This window comes from Dipteris shenzhenensis, chromosome 29, assembly GCF_047967505.1.
Source record: "Dipteris shenzhenensis isolate YYH24624 ecotype China chromosome 29, Dip_SZ_1.0, whole genome shotgun sequence".
In the NCBI taxonomy this organism is placed as follows: domain Eukaryota; kingdom Viridiplantae; phylum Streptophyta; class Polypodiopsida; order Gleicheniales; family Dipteridaceae; genus Dipteris; species Dipteris shenzhenensis.
In genome coordinates, this window is record NC_141624.1 from 8860011 (window position 1) to 8884013 (window position 24003).

The following is a 24003-nucleotide window of genomic DNA, read 5'->3' on the forward strand; positions in this document are numbered from 1 at the left end:
TTATGGACTGAACGACAAGATAAAAATGGAAGTTCGGGCTAAATATGTGACTACATTAGATGAATCTATAGCAGTAGCCCTGAACTACGAGGATGCCAGAGGTAGGTCTGGTGGATTTGTGCAGGCAGGGACTCAGTATGAGCACCCGAGGAAAGGGGGATTTCAGAGGAAATGGGTTTCAAAGACAAGTGTCTCGCAGCCAAGTGGCCAAACCAAGCAGGTGAAGCCGGTTGAGGGACCAGCAAAAACAAGTACCACCGTTGGAGTGAAAAGGAAAATAACTCCAATGGCAGCCCGGGCTTGGTCAAAGTCCTCATTGACCCCTGAACAAAAAGAGAAAGCTAGGAAAGAAGAATTGTGCTTCGGCTGCCTTCAGCGACATCAGTGGAAGGATTGTCCACTGAACAAAGATCGTCGCACGGCTAATATGATAATATCTGAATGCGACGTAGAAATGCAGGAGAGTCCCAGTGCGGAACATATGCAGATGCAACTGGCGGGACCTTCTCAGAGGTTAGTACCTTGTTTGTTATGTGTATCTGTTGCTAAGTTAGTGACGAGTGCACCTGATAACATCCTATCTAAGCCCACAGCAACGGGGTATACAGCCTTCAATGATACGGAGCTAATCAAAATGAAAGGGCAAGTGGCCAATCATGATGTCATTGTGTTGTTTGACTCAGCGTCGACTCACAATGTGATTAACTCCAAGCTCGTGAAGAGGCTGAAATTAAAGACAAGTCCATCTGACTATGCGTACACAGTCAGGATGGCAGACGGAAGTTCAACTGAAGTATGGGACCAAAGGGTTACCCAGTTGGAGCTTCGGATTCAGGACTATACTGAGAAGCTTGATTTTGAAATGACCAAGCTTGCTCATGCGGATATAGCCCTGGGAATGGCGTGGCATTCTAGTAAGAATCCAGCCATTGATTGGAAAAAGCACGTGTATCAATTCAAGATGAATGATGTGCTTTATGTCTTGCGAGGTGAAAAAGATATACCTCAGGGACCGTTGGTTTCCGTGATGGAAATCAGAAAGGCTCAAGTAGAGTTTTTGTACCTTTGCACCGCATCGGTAGAGCCGGTGGATGAGTCTTCGGCTAGCACTGATGTTACGCAAAGTGGTGAGATGGCCAAGCTGGCTAATCTTATAACAGAGGAGTTCTCTGAATGCTTTAGGGATGAACTACCCTATGGGTTACCTCCAGAGCGGAATGTTTAGCATAAGATAGAACTGATCCCGGGGACAGAGCCTGTAAATAGACCTCCCTATAGAATGAGTTTTACTGAAGAAGCAGAGGTGCATAGGCAACTGGAAGAATACCTCAAGTTGGGGCAGATTCAACCAAGTTTCTCACCTTTTGCTTCGCCAGTGATATTAAAGAGGAAAAAGGATGATACGTTTCGCCTCTGTATAGATTACAGAGCATTGAATAATATCACTGTTAAGCACAGGTATCCGATGGCTCGGATTGATGATTTGCTAGATGCATTACATGGAGCCGTGATTTTCAGCAAGATAGATCTTAAGTGCGGCTATCATCAGATCCGGATTAGAGCCGAGGATGTGCATAAAACCGCTTTTAGAAGCAGGTTTGGTCATTATGAGTTTTTGGTAATGCCCTTCGGACTTACCAATGCTCCAGCGACCTTCGTCATGCTTATGAACGATTTACTACGTCCGTATATCGGAAAGTTCGTAGTACATTTTATTGACGATATTTTGATATTCAGTAAAAGTGTTACTGAGCATTGTGAACACTTAAGGATAGTGTTCAGTACTTTGAGGAAAGCCAGTCTTTACGTGAATAAAAAGAAAACTATACTGTGTATGGTTAGGCTTGAGTATTTAGGGTTCATAATTACTCCACAGGGGGTAGAAATGGATCCGAAGAAAGTGGCTGCGATACTAACTTGGCCAATCCCTCAGAGTCTGACCGCGTTGCGATCATTCTTGGGATTTGTCCAGTTTTATAGAAGGTATATCAAAGGATATTCCGAAATAGTATCGCCATTGACTGATCTGACCTCAGATAAAGTACCTTTTATTTGGGGACAGAATCAACAAGAAAGTTTTAACACCATAAAACAAGCTGTGGTCTCAGGACCGGTGTTAAAAATAGTTGATCCCCAGAAACCGTTGTTCCTAGAAACCGATGCAAGTGGCATTGCGGTAGGAGCAGTCCTCCTTCAAGAGGGAAGGCCAGTAGCCTTTGAAAGCAAGAAGCTTTCTCCCTCTCAAAGGAATTGGCCAACTCATGAATTGGAGTTGTATGCAGTTATCCATGCTTTGAAAACATGGAGGCATTATCTGTATGGTTCAGAGTTTTATGTGGATGTAGATCATGATACTCTGAAACATTTTTGTAAACAACCTGACTTGAGGGGCCGCCAAGCTAGGTGGGCAGAGCTCATGCAGGAGTTTAATCTAACGATTCGGTACCGAAGAGGAAAAGACAATAAGGTGGCTGATGCGTTGTCTCGCATTATGCACAACCTGAGTTTCACGGTATTAGAGAGTGCTCTAATGACCGAGATCAGAGAAACTCAGAAGGTGGACGAGTTTGTCCAGAGCTTATGGCCTAAGGCTCATGTGTTAAAACCCGGGGAAAGTGAAAAGGATGACCTGGCATCCAGAAAAGGCCAAACTTATGCAAGATATACCATAAGGGATGGTATGCTAGTTAGAAATGGCAAGGTTGTAGTACCTGGTCAGAATGATCTCAGGCAGAGAGTCATTCGACAATGCCATGATAGCCCGTGTGCGGGACATCCAGGTGTCGAGAAGACATATGATCTCGTGAAGCGAGATTTCTTTTGGCCAAAGATGAAAAGCATATTCATGAATATGTGACACGGTGTTTCTCGTGTCAGGTAAGTAAGGCCGAGCGGGTGAAGCCACCCGGACTTTTACAGCCCTTGGAAATACCACTAAGTAAGTGGGAGAGCATTTCCATGGACTTCATTGTAGGGTTACCTGCAACACAAGGTGGGTATAATTCTATCCTTGTGGTGGTTGATCGTCTAACCAAGATGGCTCACTTCATTCCGACTAGAGAGTCTATTAGTGCCCCGCAAGTAGCGGATTTATTTATTAGACATATATTTCGTCTGCATGGATTGCCTAAATCCATAGTGTCAGACAGAGATGTCAGGTTTACCGGTCACTTTTGGACAGCGGTATTCGAGACACTGAGGACTGAGTTAGGAATGAGTAGTGGGGATCATCCTGAGACGGATGGTCAGACGGAGAGAGTCAACCAGACTTTAGAGGATATGCTGAGAGCATATGTGTCATTGAGGCAACATACATGGGACAAGTGGTTACCATTGTTGGAGTTTGCCTACAATGATAGGAAACATTCATCTACTGGGTTCAGTCCGTTTGAGCTGAACTATGGTTATAGACCGGCCAATCCGACTATAGTTGGAGTACCTCAGAAAGTGCCTAGTGCCGCGAACTTTGTAGTTCAGATGCGGGAGATGCTAGCACTTGCGAGAGCTAATATCCGCCAGGCTATGGATAGAGCCAAGGTGTATGCGGATGAAAATCGGTCTATAAGAGTATTTGAAGAAGGAGAAAAAGTTTTTCTCAGAATTCCTTCGCACTCGAAGTCGTTGACTTCAGGAGAGTGTGCTAAGTTATCACCTCGATACTGTGGGCCGTGGTTAATTCTGAAAAGAATAGGCAGTGTAGCCTATAAATTAGAATTGCCACAGGGGTGTAAGGTGCACCCGGTTTTTCATGTTTCACGCTTAAAGAAATTTTTGCATACAGGTGACTCACTAATCGAAGGTGTGGTTTTGTTTCAGGAGATAGAGGATATTGCAAGGCGCAAACCAACAAGAATCCTGGATCGAGGAACAATGCAAATACGAAATCGAAAGATACCCACGGTGTTGGTTGCATGGCATGGTCAGCCTCTATCGGAAGCTACTTGGGAATCCGTGTACCAGTTGCGGAGAGCATTCCCAGATTTCATCATCGAGGACGCTGATGCTTGAAGAGGGAAGGAATGTTATGCTCTAGCCGAGATAGCATGACCTCGGATAGATCGGTGGGCATTTTCTCTTAGATGGCCAACTTTTGTAATAATTAATGTGCGTAATTAAATGGTCAAGAGAAGTAACTGCCAAGGTCCAAGGTGAGGGCGTAATGGCATTGACTAGATAGTTCTAATAGGGCTAGGGCCTAGGTGCATCTAATGTGTAAATTGCCAAGGGGCAATTGTTTTAAAAGGGAACTCCAAGAGAGGGGTGAAAAAAGGATGCATCTAAGTAAGGGCCTAAAATGTGACATGTGGCCAAGAACTATCTAGGGAGATTGGGGTCTCAAGGATAAGGATGAGAAAAGAATAACGAAAATAGATACGTAATGAGACGAATCCTTCCTTGAGAGTTTGGCTGGGTGGATAAACTTGTTGCCAACGCCCGTGATTACTTGGGTTTTAGGAACGGACTAGAGAAGGGTGTTACATAGAAGGCACTAGAGCCACCTGGAACTCTAGGGGGGCCACTGAAGGTACATGGCCCTCTAGGGGGCCCATTAAAAATGCCACGTCATCATTTCCCAACAACCACTCTTTTAATTCCTTGGAATGCCTTTGGGCCTAGGGATTAATTACGCTTATGTGCTAGGCACCATACCGCGTTTAATTACACATTATTAAGCCCACGCTTGGACTTTTAAAACCAAAGCTATCACGGTCTTGTAGTACATTAAAGTACTTAGAATTTCACGCCCCCGTGACATACCCCTCTCTTGAAACAGCAAACCACAGTTTGCTGCCCCAAAACACAGGAGCGAGCATGAAATATAGCATAAAAGAGTATACAAGAAAGCCGCAGCTATAGTATACAGAGACAGTGAAAATATGGCTAGGAGAGGCATGCATCCATCCATATATACTGCTCAAAATCTATGTGATCCTCGGCGATCAATAGTCAAGATGCATCAATATCATGAAGTCTCACAGCAGAAATACTGTCAGCTCAGTATCTCGGATGAAACATACAGTGTCATCAAGCGACCTCATGAAATCACAGTGAGCCCGTCTGTACTGAGGGAGTGGAGGTGCTACCCCCCTCTCGAACATCAGGTAATGCTCCAGACGCTCGCTCTGCTGAACTACCTGTAGGAGCCCGGACCGCAGTCGGCTCTAATTGGAAAGCATCAAGGTAAAGCTGCAATATCCCAGGTGAATCTGCCAGTTCACCTTCCTCCATCCATTTCGCATCAAGTGATGGGTAATTTTGAAATTTTACCCAGTAGCGACGGATAACTTTACCCTTGAGCTTTCTATCTCTGTGTGCCAGAATCTACTCTGGGACCAGAAGTTCATCCTGTTCTTCCACTTTAGGCTGCACCTCATCAGGTACATCCTCGGGAATATCTCCATGATATTGCTTCAATAAACTCACATGAAAGGCATTATGTATCTTCCAATGCGGAGGCAACTTCACCTCGTTTATCTTTTCAGAAACCTGGAAAGGACCATAGTAACGCATGTTCAGCTTTGTGTACAACCTTTCCTTGCCTTTCTTATTTTTCAGCCTTGCCTTCTGAAAACGCAGCAAAACCCAATCACCTTCTGTGAATACCGATTCCCTGCGGTGCTTATCTGCTGCTCTTTTCTGCTTGTCTTGACTTCTTTGCAAGGCATATTTGATCTTCTTGTAAGCCTCTTCAAGGCTTTCCACAAAACGATCAGCTTCGAAGATTTTCTCTTTTGTATGCAAAATGGGAGGTATCTTCCTGGCACCTTCCACTATTTCAAAAGGTGCTTTACCTGTGGATGTGTGCACCGTATTATTGTAAGCATATTCCAGCAAAGGCAAATAATGCTCCCATTTGCTTTTGTGGTCTGAGACATAGCATTTAAACATATCCAAGATGGTAGAGTTTTCCTGCTCTGATTGTTCATCAGACTGAGGGTGAAAAGATGACGAAAAATTCAGCGTAGTGCCCATATTTTCAAACAGTCCTCTCCAAAAGAGGCTAGTCATCCTCGGATCTCTATCACTGATTATGGATTCAGGCATCCCATGATACTTGAAGACATGCTGCAAAAACAATTTGGCCATTTGATCTGCTGTAATTTTCTTTCTTACTAGCACAAAGTGGGCTTGTTTGCTAAACCTGCAAATTATTGTCCACAATCCATCATGTCCAGTAGGAGTACGTGGAAGATCAAACACAAAATCCATAGCTATGCTTTGCCATGGTCTATCCGGAATTGGCAAAGGGTGTAACAACCCAGGTGCCTTCTGCCTGTCAAACTTTACTTTCTGACAAACCATGCATGTTCTCACATATTCTTCCACATCTTTCCTCAAAGATGGCCAATAAAAGTATTGCTCCACTGCTGTAATTGTTGCTGTAATTCCCCTATGTCCTGCATATGGAGTAGCATGACTTTCCATTATGACTTTCTGTCGCATTTGATCAGTGACACAGAGTCGTCCATGCATCAAAATGAAACCCTCTTTCAACATATAGTGATCATGCCTTTGACCATCAGAAAGCTGTTCATAAATAGTTGAAAAATCAGCATCATTAACATACTGATCTTTCATCACATCTAACACATTGTTATAAGCAATGCTCACTGCTGAAACACTGGGTTTCTTGGAGACTGCTTCAGGCTGTGGTTTCCTGGAAAGTGCATCAGCCACGACATTTTTGTTACCCGGCACATGTACAATTTGAAAATGAAACATTGAGAGGAAGTTAGCCCATCTCATGTGCTTTTCAGATAATTTTCTCTGCGTGAGAAAATATCTAAGTGACCGATGATCAGTTTGCACATAAAAATCAGCTCCAAGAAGGTAATGTTTCCATGTGGTCAAAGCATGTATCACTGCTAACATTTCCTTCTCGTATGTCTGCAAGTACAATTCAGCATCTTTGAGAACTCTACTCTCATATGCAACCACTCTGCCATCCTGCATCAAAGTGCCTCCTATGCTGTTCCCACATGCATCACAAGTTACAGCGAAGGGTTTTGCAAGATCTGGCAAGATAATAACGGGTTCAGAACACAATTTTTGCTTCAGCTCTTCAAAAGCTGCATTTTCCTTTGGTCCCCACCGAAACGGTACAGCTTTCTTTTGTAAAGCATGCAAGGGAGAAGCAATTTCTGCAAAGTACTTTATAAACCTCCAATAGTATGAACACAACCCAAGAAAGCTTCTGACTTCATGCAGATTTTTCAAAATTGGCCAACTCCTTATGGCCTCAACTTTTGCAGGATCCATCTTGACTCCATCCTTTGACACTATATGACCGAGAAAATGAATCTCATGCATAAAGAACTCACTTTTCTTGGTGTTTATTAATAGCTTGTGTCTTTTCAACTCTTGAAACACAATAGTGAGGTGTTTCCTGTGCTCCTGCTCATTTTTAGAGAACACAATGATGTCATCGAAGAAAGTGCCCACAAACTTTCTGTGTGCTCTAAAAATTCTGTCCATCATTCTATTGAAAGTGGCAGGTGCATTAGTCAAACCAAAAGGCATCACAAGGAACTCATATAAGCCAAATGAAGTGCGGAAGGCAGTCTTGTAGACATCTTCAGGCCGTATCCTTATCTGATGATATCCACTTTTAAGGTCAATACGACTGAACATTGAGGAACCTTCCAACCGATCCAATATATCATCAATGCGTGGAATTGGAAAACGGTTCTTAATTGTGACTTTATTCAAAGCCCTATAATCAATACACATTCTTCAACTGCCATCCTTCTTTTGCACAAGCAACACAGGGGAACAGTAAGGAGAATTACTTGGCTGTATTAATTCCTTTTCCAAGAGTTCCTTCACTTGTGACATTATCTCTTCCTGTTGTGCCTTACTGACACGATAGGGAGGTATATTAGGCGGTGAGCTTCCTGGAATTATATCAATTTGATGATCCTCGGGCCTCTTGGGAGGTAATTCTTGAGGAAGTGCATCTGAGAAACAATCTTGAAAATCTGAAATAAAAGCAGCCCTTTCTCTATCTAAAGCAGAAAGAGTAGAGCCTTCTTGAACTGGTTGGCTGTCCTCTTTGACAAAAATCAAGTACGCTGAAATATGACGCTTTATTACATTGGAAATACAAGAAGCTGAAACTATAGGGATGAACTCCCCTTTCAACTTTACATCAAGTACATGATTTTTGCCTCTATGAGTTAAAGAAATCTTCTTGTTTCTCATCTGCACATCAGCCCCCACCCTGTACATCCAAGGCATCCCAAGCAAAGCATCACACTCTGGCAAAGGCATAATGTAGAAGTCCTCTGCATCCTGATATCCCTGGATATGCATCCTCAACTTGCCAATGATAGGAGTGACAGGTGTGTTGAGTTCAGGGTTGGCCATATCACACATGCCGGATGGCCCCATTTCCTCAGGCTCGATGCCAAGCCTTCCTGCCATATCAGGAGTTATGAAATTTGCCTTTGCCCCAGAATCAAAGAAAAACAAACAATTATGATTTCTGATTTTTCCCCATGCTCTGCACATCTCAGTCTTTTTCATTTCCTCTTCATCATGTGCATGTGGCAAACTCCCAATCACATCTGGAAGAAGTCCTGCAGAAGGTTTAGGCTTTTTGCCCTTCCGATCAGCCTGTTTATCACCATTCTTATCATCATCTGACCTGTCTCTTTTCTTGAATGGGCAATCATAAGAGCGGTGTCCCTCTCCTTTGCATATAAAACATTTGTTTTGCTCCATGAGTGACTTTTTCTCTTCATCAGATAACTTGGTACGGGGCTGTTTATTAGGCTGTCCACGCCTTTGACCAGCTTTGAATTGGGCTTTTCCTCCCTTTTGAAACGGTCGTTTGCCATAATTTTTATTTTCAGATTTGATGTCCTTATCCTGGTGTTTGGCAGCCCGTTTGTTGTCTTCTTTCTTGCTGTCCATAAAGCCCAAATTCTTCTCTTGCATCCATGCATATGCTGTCCTTGCATTCTCAATTAATTGAGTCATAGAACCCACCTTGGTTTTGATGCAATAATCACGTAGCTCACTAGGCAATCCACAGCAGTACCTCTCTATTTGCTCTTTCAAAGAAACATGCCTATAAGAGCTCAATGGCAGCAAAACATCCCAAAACCTCTTGGTGTAATCATCAAGATTCTTACAAAGTTTGTATGACAAGTCATGCCAGTGTGAAAGTACTTCAACTTCAAAAGTTGGAGTAAGCCAAGTAGAAGAGAACACTTGCTTAAATTCCAGCCAAGTAGTAGGTGCATCTCCATGAAGCATAAGGTTGGTGTACCACTTAAGTACATTGCCTTTCAAAAATGTGGCAACCTTCCTCATCTTGGATGTTTCTGTAAACAAACCCCCAAGAAATGCAGCATCAAACTGTTGAAGGAATGTGAGGGCTTTGTACCTGTCCTGTACTCCATTATATGTATCAAACTTGACATGAGAACCACCATCCTTAAATTCTTTATATACATTTGATATTGGCTGTCCCAAAGATGGCTGTATATTTGCAGCATTCCCTTCACTAGGGAGAGCCATGCTTGGCTGAACATTAGGCATGGGAGCATATGCTGTGGCTTGCATGCCTGGCTGCATTCCCACATTGTCATACATGGCTTGCTTTCTATGCCCAATTGGCGGTGAAATCAACATAGCATCAAAGATAGAATCTGTACCAAAATATTCAGGTTGCTGCCTCAAATATGGCTGAGGTGGTTGAGCCACATTTATGGACTGCACATTATTATTTTGAGGAGTAGAAATACCCAAACCAAGGCCTTGTGCTGGCTGCTCATACTGTTGCACTGGATGTACTTTTTGTACCTCTTTCTCAAGTGCTCTTTTGGGCGATTCCTCTCTCTTGGAAGTCACTTTCTGAGTCATTTTTGATGGCTGTCCCTCATGGGAAACTGATGCATGAGTGTGCGGTCCGCCATGAGAAGCTGATGCATGTGTGTACTCACTCTTTCCGTGCTTGTGATTTCTTGATTTCTTCTTCTTCTTGGCATTTGTTTGCACAATCTGAGCCAAATTTTGAGCCAGCTGAGTCAAAGCAGTCACTGCACTTGCAAGCTGTGCATTCAACATAGTAGCATCATCTGACTCACTGCTAGAACTAGTATCACCGTTGAGCTCAGTTGTAGCTTCATGTGTGGCCTGCTCAAAAGGCATTTGTTGTGCTTCCTGCAGCTGTACACTAGCTGGATCATTAAGGCTTTCCTGCCTTCTCCTTTGAGGAGTTGTGGAGCTCTCTTGCTCATGGGTACTCACCATGTTTATGGTTGTAATATTCAGGTGTCAAAAAGTGCAGCAAAGATATCCTTCCACCAAACTACCGAGGCCCACCTCTTGAGAAAGAGTGTGTGGTGTCCCGGCAACGGAACCAATGAAACCGGCCTCTAATCACTCAGAGGACAGTGGAACTAAACCTTTAATCACTTCAGCACTTATTTACAGCTCACAAAGCATATATCACAACCATTAACCATTGCATGATCACCATTTGGCATTTACCCATTTGTTCACAAACAAAACCACTGAAAAAGGGATGGAGGCTAGAATGCCCCTGCTCAACAGACATAGACAAGTGCACCCGATTGGCCCCAAACACCGTGGCGCCCCTTTCGGTATTTCTTTATATTTCACAGTGAAATGATTACAAGTTGCATCTGGGAGACCTTCCCTGCAACTGAGCACGCAGCTCCAATTCACTAAGCCTTCGCAAGGCTTTCAAGCATAGAACACCATCACATAAGTGCACTTAACCCATAGGCTCAACCCAAAGGCATTCTCTTTTCCGAGTGCAATTCCATTGGCTGTCCAGATGCAATCACACTGCACCCCAGCTGCACTCTCTTTGAGTGGTTTCCAGATGGCATTCACAAAGCTTTTCAAAGCTCCAAAATAAAATCAGCAAAGTACCCAACCAAAGAATGACTCATGTAGCTCTGCCTGGGCACCTGCGAACCAAGAAAGAGGCGGCACACGAGGCCAACCAATAGCTTATGGCAAAAAGAAATTGCAGTAGCAAATTCACAACTCCCAAGCCCTGAAAACTCGAACCAAGTCCTCAATCGCCAAGAGGACATAGTAGCCAATGCCCAAATGCATTCTCAGCCAAAGAGGAGTGCAAAGGCATGAAGAAAGAGCATTTACAAGAGCCGACCAGCAAGAATTCCACTGGAAAATGCGAAAAGAAGCACTTCTGTCGCGAAGAAGTGGGAGTTCTTGGGCTCAAAAGAAGCGTGCTTCAGAGAGGAATGCATTGAGAAGGTTTTGGAGAAGTTTCATCGCCGGAAAGTCCTCCAAAACTGAGAAAAACCACTCAACCAGCGCGTCGGACCACTCGAAATTCAACAGAAAGCTGTAGCTTTGCAAGAGGAGAGGCCCAGGAGGCGGTAGAAGAAAAAAGGTCCAGAAAAAGCCACTTTTGCAAATTCGACCAGCAAAAGAAGTGCTCAGCTCTGCCCGTTCTACCAAACGCACGGAGGGAAAAGCATATCACTACGAAGGGGAGGCAGAGGGGAAGCCATCGGGCCAAACGGAAGTCGAGGAATCTAAACGGGTGAGGAGTTATGAAGAAAAACGGAATTCAGCTGAAGGAGGCTGAAAAACCAGTCCAAAATCTCAACAAAGGGAGAAGATGAGAGAGAAAACCACACATGTGAAGTTTAGAAGGCCCAGGAAGGTCCAGGAATGGCAAAGGAGCATGTAGAAGGCACTAGAGCCACCTGGAACTCTAGGGGGGCCACTGAAGGTACATGGCCCTCTAGGGGGCCCATTAAAAATGCCACGTCATCATTTCCCAACAACCACTCTTTTAATTCCTTGGAATGCCTTTGGGCCTAGGGATTAATTACGCTTATGTGCTAGGCACCATGCCGCGTTTAATTACACATTATTAAGCCCACGCTTGGACTTTTAAAACCAAAGTTATCACGGTCTTGTAGTACATTAAAGTACTTAGAATTTCACGCCCCCGTGACAAGTTTTCTAACATATGAACCATGTGGATCATGTTGAGATATCGAGCTCCACTCGCGATATGCCAGGGTGACCGTTGTGCATTTATGTCACCGACTTGTTAGCTGCAGATGCGGTTGGTACACCGCCCACGAATAATAGCTGGATGACAGCTATCCTTATCTACTCTAGTTCGTGGCTCAGTTAGTATGCCACCTTAGTTAGTTGAGTTTGGTTTGAGACCCACATATAGGGTTCTTCTATTTCTTTGTACTAGAGTTCTTTTGGCTTTCACAACTTTCAGCCTCCACCTTTGTGTGTATTCCCCCATTGTGTATGTGAGAAAGCCGCAAGTGAGACTCCTTCCCTCTCTCCCACTATCTTCACATGGTATCAGAGCCTGGTTCGTGGTAAGGAGCTCAAGAAAGCAAACCAAGTTCGTGGTGTCCTGGTAAAAGGACCAGTGTTGCTTTCCTTTTTCGAGTTTGGAAGCAAATCTCTGCAGGTAACATAGCCGGAAGTGCAAGAGTGCACTGTCTCAGATTGAGACGCCCTTCGCGGTGTGGCGAGAGGGCAGTATTTTCTGATTCGAGGCCATTTCGAGGCCCGTTTTGAAGGCGGAAGTTCTTCGCAGGCACTCAGAAAAAGGCCCTTTTTTGCTGTGCGACCATTGCTCTGCTGGTCGGTGAAAAGTTGCCGCAGAAATTGCATCGTATGCCTATGTGTAGAGATATTGAGAGTTGCAGAATCATGCTTGTTGCCTGTTGATGCAAAATCGTCACTAGGAAGTGACTGTGTGGTCAAATACCACTTTCGTCCGTTTTGCAGATCTGCCCGTGTGAGGCAAAAGCTGTGTTTTTTGCAGTGACAGAATATTTTGCAATGTTTTGTAATGGCGTCTGATTCTCTTTCACAGATTGTCACTGAAAAGCTTGACAAGAATAACTTCCAGGAATGGAAGTTTAGAATGACGAATTTCCTTATGGGAAAAGGCTATTGGGAGTTCATTACAGGAAATGAAGAAGAACTAGTTCTTCCTAATGTTCCCAATCAACAGGAAATGCAGGCATTTAAAGGATGGCATGAGAGAGCCAGAAAAGTTATGTACTGGCTGTCTATCAGTATTTCGGATTCTATGATTGTGCATATTCAGGATGCAAGTACGCCAAAGCAGGCATGGGATACTTTGGCAAAAATGTACAGCACAAATACGCAAGCCAGGAAAATGCAGCTCAAGCAGGAGTTGCACAATGTGCAGAGAGAAAATATGAGCATCAATGACTACCACATGAAGGTGAAGAAAATTACAGATGCATTTGCTTCCATTGGGTCGCCAGTGGAAGATGATGATCTAGTTTCTGTGACCTTGAATGGTCTAGGAAAGAATTATGCACAATTCCGGACATCCATTGCCGTCCGTGAAAAATTTTCTGATTTTGAAGAGTTGTTTGCTCTTCTAATTTCTGAAGAGCAGAGAAATGGGGGTGTATCTTCTTCAGGAGGAACTTCAAAAGAAACTGTCTTCTACTCAAATGCTGGAAGAGGTAGAGGCAGAGACAGAGGCAGAGGCAGAGGCAGAGGAGGCCGATCTGGAGGCCGTGATAGAAATCAGAATATGCAGCAAACTCAAGAAAACCAGTCCTATGGAGGAGGACGTGGTAACTCTAGAGGCAGGGGGAGCCAAAGAGGCCATGGTAGATGGCAGAGAGGCCAAAATGCAAACAGCAATGTTGAATGCTACTACTGTGGTAAAATGGGTCATATGGCTAAGGACTTCTACAAAAAGCAGAATGACATTATGAATGGAAAATTGCAGCAAGGCAATTATGCATCTTCTAGTACACAGGGTGATGACAAAAATGAGCATCTATTTATGGTACAGCACATGACCAATTCTGTGACAAGTGCAGAAACGAAATGATGTGTGGTATGTTGACTCAGGTGCGTCAAACCACATGACAGGTCATGCAGAATGGATGCAGGATGCAAGGAAAATGGAAAAACCAGGATTTGTGGAGACTGGTGATGATACTGTACATCCTATTGTGCAGATTGGTAGAATTTCTTTGTCTATGCAGGATGGGAAAAAGAAATACTTGTCTGATGTATTTCATGTCCCGAACATCACCAAGAACCTGGTTTCTGTTGCTCAAATGGTTGAGCAGGGCTTGCAGGTCAGATTTAATCCTCATGGATGCTTTGTTGAGGATATGAAAAATAACGGTCGCTTGATAGCAAAAGAAAGAAGAAGGACATGATGTTTACGTTGGATGCGGACATGCCTGAATTGAGTGCAGCAATGTTTGCACATGGGACCGGTGTAGTTGCAGATATTGATATCTGGCATAAATGCATTGGTCATGTTAATATACAGCGACTTAAATCAATGCAAGCCCAAAATATTATTGCAGGATTGCCTAATTTCAAGGTTGCAGAAATGCATAAGGTTTGTGAAGCCTGTCAATTTGGAAAACAGGCAAGGAAATCATTTCCTAGGCATGTTCAAGAGAGTAAAAAGCCATTGGAATTAATCCACTCTGATGTGTGGACTACTAAAGCTGCATCTATTGGAGGCTGTCACTATTTTGTCACTTTTATTGATGACTACAGTAGAAAAGTTTGGGTGTATTTTATGAAAAAGAAAAGTGAAGTGTTTGGGCACTTCAAAGCTTTTAAAGCTATGGTTGAAAAAGAAACAGGCTTGCAAATAAAATGCCTAAGGTCAGATGGAGAGGGAGAGTACCTCTCAAATGAGTTTGCAAGGTTCCTGCAGGAGCATGGCATAAAGCAACAATATTCATGCAGTCATACCCCACAGCAAAATGGACTTGTAGAAAGGAAAAACAGGCATATTGGAGAGGTATCTCGAGCCATGCTAAATGAAAAAGATCTACTAGATTATTATTGGGTGGAAGCAGTTGCTACAGCAGTTTACATAATGAACAGGACTCCCACTGCAACAATACATGGCATGACGCCAGAGGAGATGTATACTGGTAGGAAATCAAATATTTCTCATTTGAAAATTTTTGGTTGCATTGCCTATGTTCATGTGCCAGATGAGTTGAGGTCCAAGTTGGATTCAAAAGCTGAGAAGTGCATCTTTATTAGTTATTCTCTGCAGCAGAAAGGGTATAGATGCTATAACCCTTCTACTCGTAAGTTTACAGTGAGCAGAGATATTGTTTTTGATGAGATGAGCAGCTAGTATAAACCAGTAAATGTGATGATTGATGTAGATGCATAAAATGGTAATGCTGCACAGAATTCACAGCAGCAATCACAAAATATCAGTGGACCTGCAGTGTCCTCTAGCAGTGGTTCACATACTTCGCCATGGACAGACAGATTGAGATCAGGAGAATCTCCTCAAAGCAATGCAGATAGTGGTACGCAGGTATCACGAAAAGGAAAAGAGAAGGTAGATCAGCCCATGTTTGATGTAAATGCAGGTCACTCTTACGTGGATGGTGAATCCAGTGGCTCAGAACAGAGCATTGATGATGAGTTGGGTATTCCTTTCTGTTGTTACACCTGGAGTAAGGAAGACCAAGGATGTTTTGAGAGCACCTGGAAGTGAGCCTATTTTGCGCAGGTCTACCAGAGCTAGGTATCCTGTGGATAGGCTGAAATATGATGGATTTACAGCCATTCACTATGCCTATATGGTCAAAGTGATACAGGAACCAGAATCCACTTCTTTTGAGCAAGCCATGGGAAATGAAAAATGGGAGAAAGCCATGGATGAAGAAATGGATGCCTTGGAAGCAAATGCTACATGGAAATTAGTACCTTTGCCTAAAGACAAGAATGCAATTGGCTGTAAGTGGATTTATAAGATCAAGCACAATGCAGATGGTTATGTGAACAGATACAAGGCAAGATTAGTTGTCAAGGGGTATGCACAGACATATGGCATTGATTATAAAGAAACATTCAGTCTAGTTGCAAGGATGGCAACTGTAAGAGCAGTCATTGCTATGGCTGCATCAAAGGGATGGTCTTTACATCAGATGGATGTAAAGAATGCCTTCTTGCTTGGTGATTTGCAAGAAGAGGTCTTTATGGAGCAGCCACCAGGTTATGTTCATGCTATTCATCCTGAGTTTGTTTGCAGGTTGAAGAAAGCCTTGTATGGCTTGAAGCAAGCACCTAGAGCATGGTCTGACAAGATAGGACAGTATCTTGTCACTATTGGCTTTCAGATTTTCAAGGCAAATTTCTCACTCTATGTGAGAAAAACAGAGAAAGGTATTATGCTGCTTGTCATTTATATTGATGATTTGATCATCACATGTGATAGTGATGAAGATATCCTTCATGTGAAAATGCTATTGAAGCAGAAGTTTGAGATGAAGGATTTGGGAGAGCTGCGTTATTTCTTGGGTATTGAGGTGATTAAATCACCAAGTGGGATACAGCTCTTGCAGAGGCAGTATGGATTGGACATGCTGTCCAAATATGGGATGACAGGCTGTAAGCCTATTTCAATTCCTTTGGAGCAGAATGTGAAGCTGAGCACAGATGCAAGTGAGCTTCTGGAAGACCCTACTATGTACAGACGCATAGTAGGAAGTTTGATTTATATGACTATTACCAGGCCAGATTTAAGCTATGCTGTTAGATTGATAAGTCAGTTTATGCAGGCTCCAAGGAAACTGCATTTGGATGCGGATAGACGCATACTCAGGTATGTGAAGTCTACATTGCAGTATGGACTATTTTATGAGGTTGGGGTTCAGATATAGTTGCATGGATACACTGATGCTGATTGGGCTGGTAGTATTTCTGATAGACGATCTATCAGTGGATATGTGTTCTCTTTTGGGAGTGCTGCAGTCACCTGAAGCAGCAAGAAATAGCCTACAGTTGCCTTGTCGAGCACAGAGGCTGAGTACAGGGGTGCAGCAATGGTTGCATGTGAGGTAGCTTGGTTGCATAAGCTACTTTATGATATGCATCAGTCTATCATGCTAGAACAAAGCACATTGAGGTGCATTATCACTATGTGCGGGAGAAGGTTTTACTAGGTCTTATTGATCTAGTAAAACCCAGTCTATCATGCTAGAACAAAGGACATTGAGGTGCATTATCACTATGTGCGGGAGAAGATTTTACTAGGTCTTATTGATCTAGTTTATGTCAGCACAGAGGATCAGGTAGTTGACATATTCACGAAGGCATTGGGCGCAGAGAAGCTGCACAAGTTCAGAGACCTGCTTGGTGTGCAGGAATTGGGATTGAGCTCGCGGGGGAATGTTGAGATATCGAGCTCCACTCGCGATATGCCAGGGTGACCGTTGTGCATTTATGTCACCGACTTGTTAGCTGCAGATGCGGTTGGTACACCGCCCACGAATAATAGCTGGATGACAGCTATCCTTATCTACTCTAGTTCGTGGCTCAGTTAGTATGCCACCTTAGTTAGTTGAGTTGCAGCAGAGACAGTCAGGTCCGATGGGGTACCGCGTGTTAGGGTCATCGTCTCTGATCTAACATCTCGGATGATCACATTATGCTTTAGCGTCCAGATGGCTCCTTCTTCAGACAGAGTTGAGATTGCAGGGAGACAGGATCAGTGTAGGATTTGCAGGGCCCTTGGGCACTTTGCCAAAGATTGCCCAAGGAAAAAGAAAAGACAAAAAAGATCCATGGGTGCGTCTCATAGTTTCACCCGATTGGGACCTTCATCACGACCAGTTCCTACCGCCTGACGCGTTGCTAGACCTTCGGCTCCATAGCCAAGACCATCAGCCTCTCGTCCTGGTACTTCTACAACGCGGACAGGATAGCCAGTACGTCCTGCTTCGGTCGTCCACCATTGGGTGCCTGTTAGAGTTGAGGAGCCAGTACCTCAGGCTACCATTGATGGGGCCCCAGACCCCTTTCTTCAAGTAGGAGACATTCCTGACATGGTTCCATGTGCAGATGAGATTGCTCCTGTCCCTAGGAGAAACTTTTTGTAGGAGAGGGCTTTTTGCACAACCAAGTCGAGTAGGATATTCCATCGGGCCTCCACCTCTCACAGATGAGGATTGTCAATTGAAACATTCAGGGCCTTGGGGGTGTACCTCATCGCTGCCGCAAGCACCTGCCTGATTCATAACCAACTTCATCCAGGTGTTACTGGGGGTCCCATGGATATTTTGATGATTCAGGAACACAAATCGGATGTCAGGGATTGTGCCAAGTCGGGTAAGCTTCTTTCAGGCCATAATTTTTTGTCACCCGCCTTGGGCACCAGGGGAGGTACTTGCATTTCTGTTTCGTCTTCTATACTCCCCTTAGTGATTGGACACGGGATTATAGTCCCTTCCAGAGCTCAATGGATTTTACTTTTGATTGGTGGGCACAAGGTTGGTCTTTTAAACCTGTATGCACCCAATTCTAGAGGGGATCGTGTCCTTTTTTGGAAGGAATTGCTCTCTTGGTCACATATTGTAGATGCTTGGATTATAGGGGGCGATTTCAACATGGTTGAACTGCCCTCAGACAAAAGGGATGGTAGAGAAGGTGGAATTCACTCCCTAGAGAGAGCAGCGTGGGATGCCTTCCTTTTTCAGTACAATGGTAGAGATGCTTGGCACGATGATGCTTTTCACACTCAGCCACGTTCTCTCCTATTTTCTTGGTCGAACAGGAGGTCGCAGATGCCTATATATGCACGGATTGACAAATTTTATGTGGATGATCGGGCTCTTGACAGAGGTGGTATTGTTCACATTGTAGCTGGGGTGTCCACTTCGGATAATTTTCCAATGGTTTTGATGGTCTCAGATCCCCATGTGAGGCGCCGCTTTACCCGTGTTAGGATTCCATATTCTTTTTATACAGAGGAGGGCCTTACAGAGACAGTGTTGAGGACCTGGGTATCTCATTTGCAAGATGGGCAGCTTTCTTCTTCAGACTTAGCTGCAGCCCTCTGTGATATTAGTGATTTTTATCTTTCAGTTGCTTGTATCAGGAGGGGTAAGATCTTCAGACGTGAGATAGGTATTCACCAGCAGTTGGCTGCCCTCGAGAGGAAGGAGCAGAAGAGGCCTATAGATGCTTGGATTCAGGAGCGCCTTGCTGCAGCAAGGGCTCAACAGCAGTCACTCTTAGATCAAAGAGCAGAGTATGCCTTTCATGCCAGAGAGTCATTTTGGACTCAGACGGGAGGTAGGATCAATAAGCAGTTCTTCTCTACTCTTGGCCCCAGATATAGTAGGGAGAGCGTCTCATAGCTTGTTGACTCAGACGGAGTTCTTCAGACACGTTTAGATGCCGTCTTGCAGGTTGCCACCGATTTCTATACCTCCCTTCTTACAGCAGATCCTAACACTCAAGCCACATATGATGCTAGAGTGGTTATTTGGCGGCACTTACTGGGGTTGGTGATAGGGGATATGATTGTTTCACTTGATGCACCCTTCACCAACGTAGAGTTCACGACTGCTCTCTCTGTCCTTCACAAGGACAAGTGTCCTGGTTCAGATGGACTTACCCCCTTATTTTTTATTACTTTTTGGGATCAGATTGGGGATCACATTACCTTAGCCCTACAGGGTGTATGGGACTCGGGTGAGATGCCAGACTCACTTACGAAGGGCCTCATTCACTTGATTCCGAAAGGGGGTTGCAAGAATTTAGAGTCTTAGTGGAGATCGATTACCTTGCTGGGTTTCTTGTATAAAATCTTAGCTAAATCTATTAGCCTTCGTCTCTAGCCCTTTCTACTAGATCTTATTCATGATACGCAGACAAGTTTTGTGCATGGCAGGAACATTTTTTATAACAACTTCTCATTTTGGGAGGCCTTGGATTGGGCCATGCATAATGGCCACATGCTGGCTATTCTACTCTTGGACTTTGAGAAAGCTTATGACAGGGTAGATTGGGGCTTTGTGGAGGGCACACTTACTCGTTTTGGCTTCTTAGATACATGGATCAGAGGGGTGTCATCCCTCTACAGATCAGCCCACAGCCAGGTTCTTATTGGTGGAGTCAGGGGGGACAAATTTCAGATTACCAGATCAGTCTGTCAGGGATGCCCCTTAGCCCCCTTTATATTCCTTTTTGTGGCTGAGGCTATGAGCTATTACATTAAAGCTCAAGCTGGGATTGTAGGGCTCAGGCTTCCTCTGAGGCAAGAGGATGAGCTCTTAGACAGTGAGTTGGCAGATGATACGACTGTTTTTTTGGATGCCACTCCACAGACACTGAATTCATTCAGGACGGCATTGGATTTGTTTTGCATTACGGCAGGTGCACACATAAATTGAAACAAATCCAATGGTTTTTGGATCAGTGATGAGGACACTCCAGTCTGAGGGATTGACATAGGGTTCACTTGGATTCAGAGGGGAGTCTCCGTCAGGTATCTGGGATGCCAAGTTGGGGTGGGCATCTCTCCGGCACAGCAGTTCGCTCCTGTATTGGAGAGTATCAGGAGGAAACTCATCTTTTGGAGTTCAGCCAGACTTGATCTTGCATCCAGGGTTGTGGTTGTAAACCAGGTCTTATTGGCCACTGCCTGGCCAATTTTCCTTTAAGGGAAAAGAGCCAATGAGCATACTATCCAATGCCCGTCAATACACTGCTGGGAGATTGCAGGTGATTCATGGATGCAGACCTCCTAGGAGGATGTAATTCAATAAACTTGTTTGAGTCTGTAACTCAGAACCGTCCAAGGGGGTACCCAATTATCTGACGTATGGAGATTGCAATTATCATTCAACAAAGGCACAATAACCAGTTAAGAAACATGACCTTTGGCTTCTAGGGAAGCATCTTCAAAGAAGTTCAAGCAGGGGGCCCTGTTCAATTGTAAAGCCAGAAGTAAGTCTGCTAGCAATTCAGATACTAGTGTCAAGTATGATTGTTTAAGGGTGACTAGGAAAGGGAGAGACTGTTTTAGTGGGAAATGATGGGCCTAAAACAGATTTGAAATGCCAGGATGAGGAAGATTTTCAACAAACCATGATATATGCAGATTGCACGAATGATGAAGCCAAGTCTGTCTTCTGTTGTTTTACCTGTCAGCGGGTCTAAGGGGTTCCGCCACTGAAACTTTAAAAAACCCTAACAAACAAAATTCTGGCTCTGCAAGTGTAGGGTAGGGTCCATCATCGAAAGAGGCGAGGGTCTGCAGTTTTCAACTGGGGATGGACATGAAGGTCGAACGTGGTTTGGGCTTGGTTTGGCGTGGTTTGGGCTTGGCCAAACCGTAGGTCCTGGCAACAAATGTTATATTCAGACTAAGTGGATATGTATAAGTACGTGCAGGTGAAATTATAGGAACAGAGCAATTGGTCTGGTCAGAATTCAGGGCCTCAGGGTCCTTGACCCAGTTTGGAGTGAGAGGGCAAGCGTGTGTATGTGTGTGCACGCGTGTTGTGTATTAAGTGGGTGTTGGGGAAGGGGGGCAGCTGTGGGAGGCGGGTATAAGTTGGTGGGGTGGGAGTGCTGAGAGAGAGAGAGAGAGAGAGAGAAAGAAAGAAAGAAAGAAAGTGTATTATTGTCCACTAGAGGCCAAAATGGGCCCATGGGACATCAAGAACTCTGCATACAAGATAGCACAAAATCAACGTGCCCCAAAGAAGAGGCATCGTCGAATATCATCTAAGTGCTACGCAATATAATGCAAGTGAAAGTACATAATGTCAAATCTGAGAGAGAGAGAGAGAGAGAGAGAGATTAGCTTGAAAGTTAATTCCTTTCTTTTTGGCAGATGTTTGTTTCAGATCCTCCATATGACAAATCGCTTCAACAACTGCAAGGCTTCTTGGCTGGCCTTGTTGCAGAAGAAAAGTTAGAGATAAGGGATGGTTTGTATAGGAGGCGGCAATAATAAATTGAACGTCCTATGTGCAGAAGTCATTTAGTCCGTGCGATCTTCAGATCTCTAAAAAAAGAATGCAGTCCCTTTCAAAGCACACGAGAGCAGAAAAGGAATGGCAGTGAGAAGGGCATTCAGAAGGTCGGAATAGGAGCAAATAAAACTCAAAATCACACGCGATGTGGTACATCCCACACAGCCTTCACATACGATGACATATTTCCCTCTTCCACATGGGTGTCATGCATTATGTGGACAGCCATGGATTGGACTTGACTTGCATTTTTAAGTTTTATCAAGGATTGGGATGAGAGGAACAGATACTGAAGGCATATGGGAACGTGTCCCATGTCAGCATTTTCCCTGTGAGGATGCAAGTTGTGCAACTCACCTTGATCATTATAATCAGTTTTACATGGGAACTAGATGAGAAATAATAATTGCTTCATGGGTCAAATCTTGTAATTCAACTAGCTCCGTCGAGATTCTTACAGATTTACTGCAGACATGAGTGCATACTTGACCGACCATAAAGTGAGTTGCTTTGATTATTGTTCTGACCCGTGTGTTTTTCTTTTTAGTAAACTGTTGTGCAATACATATTCTGGTACGTGTTAATGCCATATAAGCATGTAGATCTCGTAGATCTAATTTTGAACAAGAAATCGCTGATTCTTGAAAATTTGGGACTGAGCAACAGTCATGCCAGGAAGTTTTAGTTTTTGTGTGACAACTTGCTAATTTCTTCAATAAATCTTGTGCAAAGAATTTAGGTCCCATTGTGGATTATATTTCATTGGTTAAATGAAGGCAAGACAACAAATGCATATCACGTTTAACAAAAGTAAGGGATATTGTTCTTCATTGAGGATGGCGCCTTTCGAATCTAAGAAGGCATCCGAAGATGACGAGACTTTAAAGACTACCTAATGTGCTTGCTAGCCTATTGTTTTTTCTCTATTAGAAGAGGCACACCACATCTCTTTACTATAAGTTTGCATTCATTAGGACGATTCATATCAAGAGTGAGGATACTTGAAGCACAATCTATGAATCTTGAGGGAGTTATACATATCAACAATTAATGAATCTTATTTGCATATGGCTTGGACAGTCCAATACTAGTTAGAAGGTGAGAATAAACGTGGGGATCCTTGTGCAACCTAACATGTTGAGATGGACTTATGAGTACACCTATAGTTAATTTGAGACGATCAAAGTGTGATATTGTGAGCCTTCACTATCTACATGACATAGTGTGGTAGAGTTTTTACGAAGCTATACTCCTACTAATATTCTCTTATTTTAATAAGTACATTAGTATTTCTCAAGGAGCCTAACTACAAACTTATCTTGATCTATATAGGTCTATCTTCTTACATCATCTAGTGTATTTAAAGAAGTAAATGTAATTAAAGAAGTGAAGCCTTCCTCACCCACAAATGTAATCTTTCATATTTGTTTGAATAATGGCATGTTTGTTAACTCTATATAGGAAGCTGATCTAGTGGCACACATGACAAAATACAAGGAGTTCAATAAAGGATTGAGCGAACTCAAATAAGTTGGCCAACAGAATTTAGTCAAGCCATGAATTGTGACATATATTTAGTATGCAAGCTTTCTACTACAAAGATCTTATTAGTATTCCAAGTATTAATGATGACAATACACATGACAACAATGTGCTTATCATACACATATACATACGTATGTCATTGCCTTGTAATTGTCCTATGCACATAACATTCCCCCTTTAACACTAGTTTGGTAACATGACTTAAAAATGTCATGCTAAGTGGCCATGTTTGAGGACTTTTCATGAGCTAAATGCAATGAATTTTCATATCCGATCTTCATCGCTTCCTCTCTTATAATCCAAATTTTATTTAAAAACATTTTAGGGTATAATTATGTGTCCTAGGATTAAATTTCATAAACATTTCTCCACCTTAAAATCTTGATGGTAGAAACAGCAGCTTTTGGTTTTGTGAAAAGTGGGTCTTACAAGGTCATAATGGATAATTTTTTGGAATCTATAAAATTATAATCATTGCTATATAGTCGAAAGCATCTTATTTGAATTAAAAAGTTCAAAATTTAGGGATGTATCTAGGATTTGATTGCTATTCCCTTATTTTTGTGAAAAGTGGGTCTTACAAGGTCATAATGGATAATTTTTTGGAATCTATAAAGTTATAATCATTGCTATATAGTCAAAAGCATCTTATTTG

At 43.3% G+C, this 24003-nt stretch overlaps 1 protein-coding gene across 1 annotated transcript in view; it reads left to right on the forward strand.

Annotated features, from left to right (window-relative positions):
* The window catches only part of APC2 (anaphase-promoting complex/cyclosome 2), a 121754-nt gene extending 99383 nt beyond the window's left edge, over positions 1–22371 (forward strand). The window contains exon 15 of the mRNA XM_087400926.1: positions 21662–22371. Coding sequence (XP_087257052.1) covers positions 21662–21781 — 120 coding nt within the window. The 3' untranslated portion in view covers positions 21782–22371. The remainder of the gene's footprint in view (positions 1–21661) is intronic.
* The last annotated feature ends 1632 nt before the right edge of the window (positions 22372–24003 follow it).